The sequence below is a fragment of the Phaenicophaeus curvirostris genome, chromosome 1 (assembly GCF_032191515.1).
Source record: "Phaenicophaeus curvirostris isolate KB17595 chromosome 1, BPBGC_Pcur_1.0, whole genome shotgun sequence".
NCBI classification, from domain to species: Eukaryota; Metazoa; Chordata; class Aves; order Cuculiformes; family Cuculidae; genus Phaenicophaeus; species Phaenicophaeus curvirostris.
In genome coordinates, this window is record NC_091392.1 from 66,922,188 (window position 1) to 66,935,353 (window position 13,166).

Below are 13,166 nucleotides of genomic sequence, written 5' to 3' on the forward strand. Positions count from 1 at the left end.
TGCGAACAGTCCCTTCCCCGGAGAGCCGTTTCATCGAAGTTAATTGTATATTCTGAAAGTCAGACCGACCGTCCCTCTTTTCAGCCCCTGTTGGTTCAAATGGCGTTTTCCCAGACACGGTTCGCTCACAGAATCACTAGGTTGGAAAAGACCCACTGGATCATCAAGTCCAACCATTCCTATCAATCACTAAACCATGTCCCTCAGCACCTCGTCCACCCATCCTTTAAACACCTCCAGGGATGGTGACTCAACCACCTCCCTGGGCAGCCTGTTCCAGTGCCCAATGACCCTTTCTGTGATTTTTCTTTTTCTGATGTCCAGCCTGAAGCTCCACTGATGGGGCTTGAGGCCATTCCCTCTCGTCCTGTTCCCTGTCACTTGGGAGAAGAAGCCAACTTCCTTGGAGACGATGCCGCCTCGTGCGCAGCGTGCTCTGTGCCGCACAGAGGTTCTGCTGCCGGCATCACCTCTGCCTGGGGTCTCTCCCTGCCTCAGGGTCAGGCAGAGCTGGCTCCGAAAGCTCCAAATCAGCAAGAGTTTCATCTATTGCAAAGTTCATCATAGCATTAAAATTAGTCCCTGGAGAGTAACAGAACAGGCATAAGCTCTGGGGGAATTTATCCCCGCGTGTGTCAGTGGGACTCATGCCCCGTCCCAGCTCTTGTCTGGCTGCACACGGCCGATGGAGATCACTCCGTGTGTTGCCCAGGCCTGATAAAGGATGTTTGCTTTATAAAACCCCAAGACAAGTCTTGGAGGGTTTATTTGCCAGCATTTTCAGTGCCAGCCCTGCACAGGGTTGGGGTGGCGTTTTCCCCACACAGAATCCCCGCAGGCAGCACTGTTGCCAAGGTCTGGCCCCACTCCTGGCAAGATCTTTTGGAACTCAGATGGGTTGTGCTGCTCAGCCTAAATCTCCTTGTCTCCCATTTGTAACCACTCACATCCACACACACAGAATGACCCAAGTTGGAAGGGACCCACAAGGATCATGGAGTCCAGCTCCTATCCCTGCAAAGGGCAATCCCAGCATCTACACCATGTCTCTGAGGGCACTGAGCTTCTGGAATATTGTCTGGCTTGGTGCCATGACTGCTTCCCTGGGGAGCTGTTCCATTGCTCCACCACCCTCTGGGTGAAGAACCTTTTTCTAATATCCAACCTAAACCTGCTCTGCCAAATGAACCTAACTTTTCTTTTAACAGAGCTTTATGGGTTTGATACAGAGCTCCTTAATAAAAACTAGCTTAACCCAGCCTTTCAGTTTAAGCACGGCTCTGTTTAAAGCAGGGCTTACTTTATATTTAATACAGGTTTCCCATCAGGCTCGCTCTTCTTCCTAATATGTCAAGTCACAGTGCCACTTTCAGGCTTTGTTTCACTACACAGAGCAGGCAAAGCATGTTTCCTCAGGAAGGCACTGATCACAGGGCGCTTCTTAAAATTCCTGTGATTCCATGAGATGACGACCAAACCAATTCTGACTCAGGTTTGAGCGATGCGCTGGCCAGCCCGTCAGGTAGCTTCTATGCCAGGAGTTAAGCAGGGGGGAAAAAAGTGACATGGAAGTACCAACTGACTTTTGTAAAATCCAAGGAACTGGAGAGAAGTTTCTGGTTGTTTTTTGTTTGTTATTTTTTTTTTCAAACTGTTCAGCTTGGTCTTAGAAAGTCAGCAGTGTAGACATAGTAGAGAAAACATGGACACTCTTTTCCTCCTGGCCAAAGTGTATACATTTATTTTAATAAATAGGGGGTTTTTTGTTGTTGTTGTTTCTGGTATCTACTATAGATTATTTTGTATATTTGTGCAGAAATTTTTAATAATAACAGACATGTGACCTTCTCTATTGCTTACAGGAAACCATGTAATTCCTGTGTCTGAGACGTTCAGAAAAACACCACAGGCTCTGCAAGTCTCAAAATACTCATTTATCCATGCCCTTGCTGTCCACACACATTCACACTGCTGCAAAGATACCAAGGGAATACAGTACTTTTTCTGGAGCTTGGTTTGGATGGTTTTTTTTTTCCTTATTTTGAGTGATGTGTAAGAGGGTAGGAAGGAGGCACTTCTTCATGGCTTTCCTCAAGTATTATTTATAAAATGAAGCAGGAGGCCCCCTCCCTCTGTCTGGGAGGATGACACCAGCTGTGACGCGGTCAAGCAGCCACATGCCAGTACTGCTGTTTTCACCCATCAACACCTGCAGGATCCTATTTTCTGGTAGCAGCTCTGTTGCTGCTGACACTTAGGATTTGAAGGAAGAAGATGCACTCTGCTTGATGCCCTGCTTGAATTCTTAATGGGAATCTCCTCCACAAATACTTTTCCTGGAGAGATGTGTGGCCTTACAGCATTAGGTGTGCGTTCTCCTGTCTGCAGGACTTAAAAATCCAGTTGCTAGCATAGGTATCTGTCATAGCACTCACCCTGAGGACTTTTCAGAAACTGTTAAAACATCAGAGAAGCCAGAATGCCAGGTTTTTCACCTGTTCTTTGCTTTTGGTGCTAGGCAACAACTTCCCTGTAGTTAATCTTTTCTGGTGTGTAACACAGTAGAGAGAAAATTCATCGTCTGTCCAGGCCGAGTAGCTTTATAACATAATGCATGTCTTCTGCTGCCAAAGAAAGGCTCTGGGCAAGTCTTGGCTTTGCATGTTACTTAATGAACCCATTGACATCCTTATTCCTGTGCTCTTCCTTGGAGCCGAGGGCACTTTGACACTCCCACCTCAGTAACTGCCATGCTATCCCGTATGTCGGCGCTGAACCAAAAAGCTGGAGAAGCGGAGTGGTTCTGCACCAAGGGGGACAATGTTGGGGTGGGTGAGGCAGCTTCGAGGGCAAATAACACCACGTGCAGAAAGAGTCAGAGGCTCCTGAAAGCTACTTTCATTATTAATCGAAACTGAAAGCAGCAGCTGCCACCATGCTGGGCTCCCGAGGTGGGACTTCTGTGTTTAGAGGGCCTATTTCCTGGTGTTATCTCATGGCTAATATGTGCAGGAAGGGTGACCCTGCTCATCTCGTAGGGCCCTCTGTACAGGGCCAGCGTAGCCCTTGGCCAAAGCAAGCAATACAGGAAGGTGTCTCTTGGAGCGTGTCATTCCATCTATAGTTCATAAAATTGCAGAACCTCTGAGTCCCTAGTTGAGGTCGGGGACTAACGAGTTAGTAGTCACAAGGCTGGTCTCCTAAACTGTGGGCAAGAGCCGATCTCCTGTGTCCTAGAGTCCAGTGGTCACTTACCATATATTCATTTTTCTTTTGGCATCCAGGGAGAAATCCTTGCAGACTGGCTTTTTGGCCCCACAGGGATCTCTCCTAGGTAACTGCAGGTTTCTCCCACTGCTATTTGAAGGCAAGAGACCAAAAGGACAAGAAAGCTGTAGGATTTGAAACATCCACAAACAACTGCCAACACTGAACAGCACAACGGGGTGAGCTGTGTCATCCCTGCCACTTACAGCACAGCCTCCTGCCCCCAGCCTCCCCTGCCCTGCTCAAGAACAAACCAGAGGCCCCTCATTCCCCTCCCTGTTGATATAATAGGTCTGCTCTAATCACACCACCTTACTAACACCAGAGTTTATCCTTTGTTTTGCAAATGGTTAGGTGGGCAGGAAAATTAGACTCATTGTTTGGGATTTCCCCAGCCGGGATTTCCCACAACATCCTGTGTGTTTTCTGAAAAGAAAAAAGGCACAGAAGTCTTACGATTTCTCTCATGGTCTCCTTAGTGACAACAGTGCTGCTGACTGGATGTCATCCCTCTGGGCTTCAAGCTCTGACGTTTTCTGGACCCAGCACCCATCACTTAGGCTGAACATCTGCCCTTTTCAAGCAGAAGGCACCTGGACAAGATGCTTTTTCTTGACACACGAGCTTGGTAAGGTTGAACCTCTGAATCCTTCCAGCGTGTTCAAGGGGCAAAGCTCTGAAGCTGCACGTGCATCCCTTCGCTGACATTCCTGAGCTGGCACAGTGCACACAGGACATGGGCACGGAGTGGTGGAGGCTTAAAACAACACAGAAAGTCAGCACAGAGGAGCGGATGTCATTCACTCCTTATTTTACTAATATATCGCAGTGATCTACCAGCATCAGTAGTTCATGCTAGTACTGCAGGCTAAGGAAGTGGCTACAGCGACAGAAATGAAGTCCTAGTTCCCACAACTCAGTTTATATCACTTTCACCCCTTCTTGGCTATCTATTGTAATTTATCCTCACAGAGAATCTGAAGAAACAACGTAAAATATGGAGAAAGAAGAACCATGGACTGAGGCTGCATTAAGATCAGTTTGTTGGTATCGCAGATAATTCACATGAGCTCCGAGTGTTCCAGCAAGTCAGGCCCTTTAACACCTAACGCTTTATCTCACCTCAAGATCACCTTCCCTCAGCTCCCGGCTTCCTCTTTAATCATCAGCCTCGGGAGTGAACACAAGGGAAACAAAGGTTAACTCCACCAACGAAAAGAAAAAATAATTAATTACTTTATTTTTTTTTTTCCTTTTAGTTCAGTTGGCTGTCTGAGGTGCTAAAATCTCAACACCGATGAAGCAAGTGTGCATAAAAACAAACGATAAAACACAACCAAACAGAAGAAAACAGGCTGGAACAGAGTTGGTTTTTTTACAGGTAGGGTATAAGCTTTTCCGTTAACGCTCCATACATGCCAACCATAAAAGCCTTGAACAATCTGAATATCAGAGTTCAATTCCATACGAATGGGAAGATGCCAAAACATATCCCTTTACCTGGACTAGACTTCACACACACACATGCACAGACACAGAGTGTTCAAGTTACTGCAGTGCCATCAGGACACGGCATCCTCCCCTTCACATCTGCTTTCAGTGGCATCCTCATTTGCCCAGCTACCCTGCCTGTACCAGTAGTCTGAGCAATCCAAAAGAAGGAACTTCTGGAAAGCTTCTAATCTCTGTTATTTTGCAATGCTTGAGTGCCAGCGACCCCTTTCTCTGTGAACTATATACAGGCTGGTTTTTAGTATGCTTCAAGAGTTCTCCTTATTGCAAATGCTGATGACTGAAATTCCCATGAAGCCATATTGCAGCTTTTCAGTCTGTACACAGGAGATTTTGTAATGCAACACCCTTCTCATCCACTGGTGTCTGGTGTAAACACTTAAATGAAAACTCTTTATTAATAATGTGACCAAACAAGGTGTAGCTGTGAACATTTTAGGAACAGCTGCCAAGAAAACAGAACTGCCAGCTGTTCCGGATCATGCAGTCTAGACCACTGATAATACTTTATAATGTTGAGGATTAGGATGTATAAAAATATTAAAAACCACCAGAGTGCACGCAAATGTGGTGACTAGCTCTATGCAAGCACCGTGTTCTAAAAGAGGCCTAGGCATTGCACAAAACTCAGGTTCTTGACCGTGGGGGATAACCCAAGGACCCACTGGTGTCTTTACATACAAATATTTACATAAAATGCAGAGACAGATAGAGAGAAGGATAGACTTTTGAAACTTGTTGTTTGCTCTAAAATATGTTCAGCAACACAGTTTGTAATGCAGTTTTGTCCCCTAGTGAGACCGTGGGGTACTCATTAACTGAAAGGAAGAACATGTCTGGAAGTTGGAGCTGAAACATCTTATCACCTCCCAACAAATAGTGTTTTGAAGCTCAGGATTTTACAGCCATTTGTGAGCTTTAATGAAAACACAGTTAAAAAGAACAGGACAGATTAAAAAAAAAAGCACTGTGAAAAAAAGCAGATTGGTTGTTTTGGCAGTCCTCACTCCCCCATCCCCACTTGCCTCCCGGGTGCTTCCAAGAGGTGGTACCCCCTTCCCTTCCCCGCAGGGCACTGAAGTGCTTGCCTCATCCTTGTTGTGCCCATTTAGAAATGAACACAAGTTAGGTTCCAAGCTCAGCTCTCCTCCTGCCTGCTGCAGGGACGATGCGGCCAGCCCCTGGGATGGACCGTGTCACATGGAGATGGACGCCCTCGCGTGCCTGCTTCTTGGAAGCTTTTGAGGGCCTTTTCACTCCCCTCATATGCGAAAAGGACACACGTCATTGAACGCACGTGGCTGCCAAGTCACGCGCTGCTGCCCACCTGGGCAGCACAAAGAGCTAGAACATCCGACTTGGATTCTGATACAAATAAGGAATCTTGTGGTCACAAGAGCCTTCTTCAGCTTTAAAAATATAAAATTTGAATTAAAAATATTCAGATAGTAAAAAAACCCCAGTATCTGATATGCAAGTCACATTCTTAAAGTGCAACTGAACAGCAAATACAAATTGTGCCTTTTTCAACCATTTTGATATAAAAAGGCCTTTTAACATTCCCTTTCATGTGTTTTTAATTAATTTCTGTGTGCGATGTTAGCTCTTCATTTTCATTCTCACTGCTGGAGGACTTCAGCATATCCCGAAGAGTTCAGGTTCAGAGCATGTGGTTTTCCCATGCAGTGTAGCATTACACCCTCAAGGGACACCACTCTTCAGCACTGCAAAGATCTGGCCAGCCTCCCCCAGCAGGAAAGGGAAGAGTAGTTACCTGGTACTTCTTCTTCAGGATTTCTTTCTGTTCTACAGCTCACATCCAATGATCTTTTGTTAAAAGTTAGATGTCGTCCATATCCCTAGTGCACTAAAAAATGGACTGAAACCAATTTTCTGCGCAACACAGTTTACACTAAACTATGCATCTACCTTCCCTCTTTCTCTCCTCCTTCTCTTGAGCTTCCACTGGCCCCTCAGATGCAGATTATGCAAGCAACCGTTGCCAATTCGACTCGTGCAGCTGACCCCTGCACTGGCAAATGGTGTCGGTGACCCAGCGCTCTGTGATGCTGGTACAGCAGGAACCACTTGCTAACATGCACAATTCCTAAGTAGCACTTGCAGCTGCCCCTCTGCTCGTTTTCATGAGAATCTGGATTTAATTTGTGATGCCTTAGCAAAGAACACTAGGGGGGGATAAAGAGGGAACGCTTGAGGCAGAAGAAACACGTTTCCACAGTTAACAACCAGCACCACTCAGGTCTCCAGGGATGGTCCTACCCATTCTTCCTCAGCCTGAGGTACGGTCCTGAGTAAGAGGTGAATTCAGATCATAGACCCTAGCTCACAGCAGACCTCTTTGAAGGAGGTAGAGAGCCAACAACAATAAACCACGCTCACTTCTGTCTAGGGTCAAAAGATTACAAGATGTTGGGCCCTGCTTTGGTGCCTTGCAGCAACAGCGTTAAGTTCAAGCTGTAAGAGTCAGTACACTATACGAATATGCTTGGGAATGGGACACCTCCTCGAAGACACCGGGGAGCAGGCTACGTACTTCTTTAACAAGAAAAGAACACAGCACCCCAGAGGGGGAAAACCTCTTAACACATCACGTTATGGACAGGATGCATACCCAACACACAGTGCTATTTCAGCTCTGCAGGACAAATGAAGGACCTAGTGCGCTCAGGGAATCTGTCAAACAGCGAATTGCTCAGCGCACGTCCTGCTCCTTGGTTAACGTACTATTACACTCCAGGATGAAAAGCAGCAGCTTCAATAGCTGAGCTAAAAGGAGCTTCTTCCAACAGATGCAGCAAGAAATGTGCTATTTTAGTTTTCATGGAAGTCCCTCTAGCTGTAGCTCAGGAGTGTGAGGATCCCCTCTTTCAGTCAGAGAGGGACATAAGGGATATTTCTACCTCACAGTTTTGGCTTTCTTGTTATAAAAAATGTAAAATGTAAATAAATTATAGGTTTATTAGTCCAACAGAGGGAATCTGGGATGCAGAAGGAAAGTATGCTAGGAACACAAATAGATTCTTACAAGTCCGCAGGATCTTATCACAAAGGAAAAGTCCTAGGGCAGGATGCATCTGTGAGTCCATAAAGGCTGCCCTTGCTGTTGAGCAGGGACCAATCCATAGCAGTGTCTTTCTCTATTAGAGTTAAAACACTCCCTCCACAATCAAATACGTGTAACAATCAAATTATTAATAAGAACACTAATAAATAGCCACAGGTAACAACATCCAGTAATTTAGAAGTGGAAGTTGTAGGATGCAGCAGGCACACACACCCATCACTCGTCCATTTTTTTCCCCAGAAAGATACAAAAATGAATCTTCTTTCAAGTATTAAAAAAATAAGTTAATTGACATAAAGGGTCAAAGTGACTGAGGGCCCAGGCAGGTCTTAAGCTTCGTTTCCAATGTGCAAAAATAAAATACAGAAGAAAAACAAACAAAACAAAACAAAAAACACTGAAAAGTCCTAATGGTGGTTCAGTCACTTAAGGGCTTCTCCCTCTCAGGGGCCTAACAGCCAGGAAATGCCGCCTGGTAACAGCCCTGCCCCAGCACCCACTTACCACTGTCCCACAGTCAGTATTTTCCAGTGTCAAAACAGTCACAACAAAAACAGAACAGGGAAGCCCACCAGCCTCTGAGCTGTGGCCGTGAAGACTAAGGCCAGCAGTAGCTGTCTCTCCAGTGCGTAGCAAAGCAGAAGAGCATCTTCTCTCTCTTTTCTTCTTCCCCTTTTTCCCCACAAGATGATGACAATGACTTAGGAGGCTGTGACAGGGAGAGAGTCCTCTGATGCCCCGATCTCTCAAAAAATCAGGAGGCACAGAGTTCCATAACACATACCAGTAGTATCATCTCCGTCTCTTATTTCTCCATATCCACGCGTAATGATCGACCACAGGTTTCTTTGGTGGGGAGGAAGACTAAAGCAAAGAAGGTGTTGCCCTGGGCTCCTGGACTGCTGACTCCACCATACAGGCTGCTACAGGCTGCTGTGGTTTTCCAGGGAGGGTTGCCACTTCCCTCCCTTTTATTAGAACTGGTGTAGTAAAAACAGGAAAGGAATGGACTGACATAAATCCAGTTTAGTTAAGGGTACTTCTTCCCTTAACCTCCTTCCCCACACATGGATTATTTCTCTCCATCCTACCACACACACAAAGTACGGTCCATTGCAAGGAGACTCCACAGTCTCAACTCATTATCTTCAACTTGGCTTGCAGACACGTAAAACTTAAGTTTCTGGAACCAACACACTTATCAAGAGGCTTCTGAGAGCATCACACCAAATCCCTGCGTACTGTTGGACCCTTTGGAGGTTCCCCTTCAACATCTTCCTATCCATGTAATTCTGGAGAACTCAAGGTAGGCCAACTGGACAACACAGACCAGCAGAGGTAAATGTGTTAAGCTCAGGACCAGTTCAAGCTAAAACCTTTGGAAAGCATGACTGCCTCCAGGTCCTTGTCTTCCTCTTTTTCTCGAAGCCGTTGCTCCTCAAGGAGAGCCACAAGTGAATCTCTCTGCTCCACCACTTCTAGCATCTCGTTCAGGATCCTCTTCTCCTCTGAGAGCTCCTCATCTGTCTTCAGATGATCTACAGAGATAGTAAAAACTATTAGCATACACAAGGCTAGAAATACGCAAGTACAATCTACAAAGTGTTCCCTTTTGCTCTCACCTTCTACTGCCATCCTCTCCCGGAGTTCCTGCTGTAGCCGACTCTGCCTGTCTTCCAGTTCTAGCTCCCGAGCACTGAAAGGCAAAGACCAAAAATCCAAGTTCAGGGTATATTAAAATACTCCATACGTTGCTTCATATCCATTCCTCATTTCTGCTTGCCTTCTAGATATCCCTTCCACATTTTACCAATCTAGTCTGGAACAACTCTCAGAACACCCCAGACATATTTAACTTCTAAAAGATTTAAACGTACTTTCAGCATCTCGGGCTCTTTACCTTCAGCTAGGAAGTGCAATACAGAAAGTTGAACACATTATGGGCGGGATTAAATCTAAAATGGTGTGAAGGAACGAACAAATCTGCAATCACTGCAAAGTTATACTTTTATCTCTATTTATCTTCTGCCACTTACTACTCTGAAAACAAAGTCAGTTATCAACAAAGGACATGTCAGGCCACTGCATTTCCAGATTCCAATGCAGACAACACCATGGGGCTTTTCTGACACAGGCACTAAGACAATCAGCTTCCACGCTGCCTGGGTCAGCTGACATACTCAGAACTGAATTTCAGTGAATTTGCAGCACAGGGACTGAGAAAACTCCAATTTCATTAACAGGAATAATAGCCTTACCATCCTAACCCACATGAGAGGCGCTGGGCTCCCACTACAGCCAGAGGGCCACATGGCAAAGGTGAGGGAATTAAACACTTTCGGCTACGCTTAGAAGCGGACTTTAACAAAATCAGGAGTCACACATTATTTCCACGTAGCTCAAAACCACTTGTGTCAACAAGATGGGTTTTATCCAACAGCTTGGCAAGGGCTCAGAGCTTTAAACACACATCTGTACTTCTGCGTGTGCACAGACAGCTGGAGCTTTCATTCCTTATTGCTTTTATTCCTTCTTCAACCACTCTTCTGAAATGTACTTGGATTCATATTTCAGCTAAGAATTAGCCCAAGAGACTGCTGATCTCCCAGCATTCTAGGGAAGACAGTACTGACAGATCTTCCAATACTATTTGTAACATAACACCCCATTTGAAGCTTTGCACATTCACTCACAATATCATCAGCTCAGACTCGTAGCGAACCAAGGCGTTCTTCTCCTGCACCAGCTTGAACCACTCCTGCATCAGCTTGGGATCATCTTTCTTACCCATGCCTGCCAAAAAAGAAACCTGGTAAGTTTTCAGGTAACACCCTGTGATCTTTACAAGCCCAAACTGCAAAAACAACAATGGGGCAAAATGTGCAAAGAAAGCCGAGCAAGATGCTGCCAGAGCACTCCCAAGCCGGGTCCATTCAGTTTGCCTAGAGCAGACAGAAGAGTGGAAGTCACCTCCAAATGGCTTCTCTTCTCTTTGGAACCTGATTTTATTTTATTTTATTTTGCTTTCTGATTTTCTTGGAATTGCTTGTTTCTTCCTCATTCTTAACGCAGAAAGCCCAGATTTCTATAACTATTTCACTTTTCCTTTCATTAGAAGAGCTCTATAGATCCTCATACCAGCTACTTAAATGTATGCTCATCAGAAATGGACTCAATTGCCTCTCCATGTGTTTTACCTTTATTTTGTACAATTGCACATCCTCAATATTTTCTTTTATTGACCAAAATAGCATCTTGCTTTTTCTTTTTTCAGTAGCTAAATAGAACTTTTCTGACTGCTCCTCCTACCCACAATACATCTATCCACCTTGAAGATCCTCTCTGTACAGCGAACACAGAAACTTCTACTGTATTACACACCGGCACTGAAAAGTAAAAGAATCCCTAGATACATTTGCTAATATTAAAGCAGAATAAAACCACCCTGGGCCTTCATATGAAACTCCTACTTGGTATCTAATTTATTGCAAAACGAATTCCTAAACTTACTGGGTTACTGATGAATCTCATATCTGTCAGGAGTTATGTGGAATAAATTGCAGAATGAGGTTCCCAAAGCTCTTCTATTGATATTTACCAAATGCAAGAGCTTATCAGGGAAGCTCCTCCTAGCAATCTCCCAGTCTGGGTCACTGATTCCACACTGAACTACCTGCTGAGACCTACATCAAACATCATCAAGGACAGTAGTGGTGCGCCTGCCTGCATGGAGCTGGAGGCCTCAAGTCAAGCTCAACAGTATTTTTGGGTTGCTGCATCCTATCAGCTTACACTGCATGTGACCTTGGCATCCTAAAGTAACTAACATCCCTGCCTACGTTTGTTATTCTGGATACCTACTGTCTACATCAAAACCAAAAACTCTCAAATAGTCATTTTGATGCTAAAAATAACCAAGTGGCTACTATTCAGACTCCAGGGAACACTTCACAAACCCCACACTAATGGCTAGTTAATTCAGACATGTGCCCTGCCTCCATCCTTAGGATCTCAGAAACGTGCTTCCTTAGGGAATACCAAACCCGGCTGTAGCACCCGAAGAGCCTCTGGCTCTGTGGGTTTTAGACCAGTGTGTTGCTCAGTTTCAAGCATTCCTTTCTGAGCATCTCTGCACAATATGCCCGTGTGGCGACAGGACAGGGAGACTGTACATGCAGATGTCCAGTGCTGTGGCGCCATGAAAGCACTGGGAAGTCTCCCCATCCTTTCCGATGCCAGGATGTACAGAAAACAAATGCCTCTAAGAAAAAAAAGCCAAAGACACAACGCTGCTGACCTATGGAATACAGAAGTATTTTTAAACAGCCAATGAGCACAGGAGTAATGGGAGGACTGGAAAGGGAGCACTGACAACTGGTGTGAGGGAGCACCATGGAAAGCAGAGTAAGTGGTTAGCAAAATTACACCATGAACACACAAACAACCCCTTCCCCCATGCCTTGGCAATGGAAACTCTAGGGAAAACTCCATTTGGGACAGTTAAAGAATGCACTCGGAAAGACAGATGACGAAAAACTGGTCTAGCTTAAGGTTACTTGTTTTTTAAAGTTCAAGGACGTTTTTGCAAACCAGTCCTTATAAAGACACAGTATTCCTTTAATCCATATATACTAATTAAAAGGCCATTTAAGGAAGGAGATTGTCTTTCCTTCCCCCACCTTCCAAGCATCTTTCAGAAGGAACACAGAAATTGAAGCCGCCAAATGAAAACAGAAACTTTTGAGTGCGACATTTCTGCTGCCCACCCTAGCACAGCTGGGACTCACAAAAGGGATACTGTACCTTTAGTAACTTGCCACAAGCTCAGAGAAGCTAGTTACCAGGTTTCTACTGAAAAGGCTGGTTTGGGGACATGGCAAGAAAAGAGGTGGGGGCCTGGTGTTCACTAGCTGACTAGTGCTGCTATGACAACCCAGCTGTGGTCAAGGAGGACAGGGGGCATGTGATGTTACGTTACCTTCATGGGCACAGCAAGGGCAGAAGGAGAGAGGTCTACGACGTGGTGTCCCGGCATTGGGCTCAACTTCAATAGGACCAAACGAGGAAGAGGAAGAGGCAGGAGAGGAAAAGGAGGTTGGAGGTGGAACGGAAGAGGAGGAAAGGGGTGAAATAAAAGACAAGCAAAGGACAAAAAGCATAAGAGTGAGAAAGAAAGGAAACACGAGAAGAAAAGAAAAGAAAAAATACAAGAAATGGAGAAGCAGAAACAAGGGATACAGTCTACAGATGAATAATGTCCCTAATAAGCACAGACAACAGGTAAGAAGTAGACTGAGATACT

The 13,166-nt window shown here is 45.2% G+C and overlaps 1 protein-coding gene across 7 annotated transcripts in view; it reads right to left on the minus strand.

Annotated features, from left to right (window-relative positions):
* Positions 1-13,166, minus strand: part of MICAL3 (microtubule associated monooxygenase, calponin and LIM domain containing 3) — a 571,168-nt gene that overhangs the window by 391,598 nt on the left and 166,404 nt on the right. For 6 of the 7 annotated variants that reach the window (XM_069861231.1, XM_069861266.1, XM_069861258.1 and 3 more), the window contains 4 exons: positions 12,843-12,908; positions 10,558-10,657; positions 9,487-9,560; positions 7,533-9,402 (listed from right to left, as the gene is read on the minus strand). In XM_069861231.1, coding sequence (XP_069717332.1) covers positions 9,218-9,402; positions 9,487-9,560; positions 10,558-10,657; positions 12,843-12,908 — 425 coding nt within the window. In that variant the 3' untranslated portion in view covers positions 7,533-9,217. The remainder of the gene's footprint in view (positions 1-7,532; positions 9,403-9,486; positions 9,561-10,557; positions 10,658-12,842; positions 12,909-13,166) is intronic. The other variant, XM_069861285.1, reaches the window with a different exon arrangement.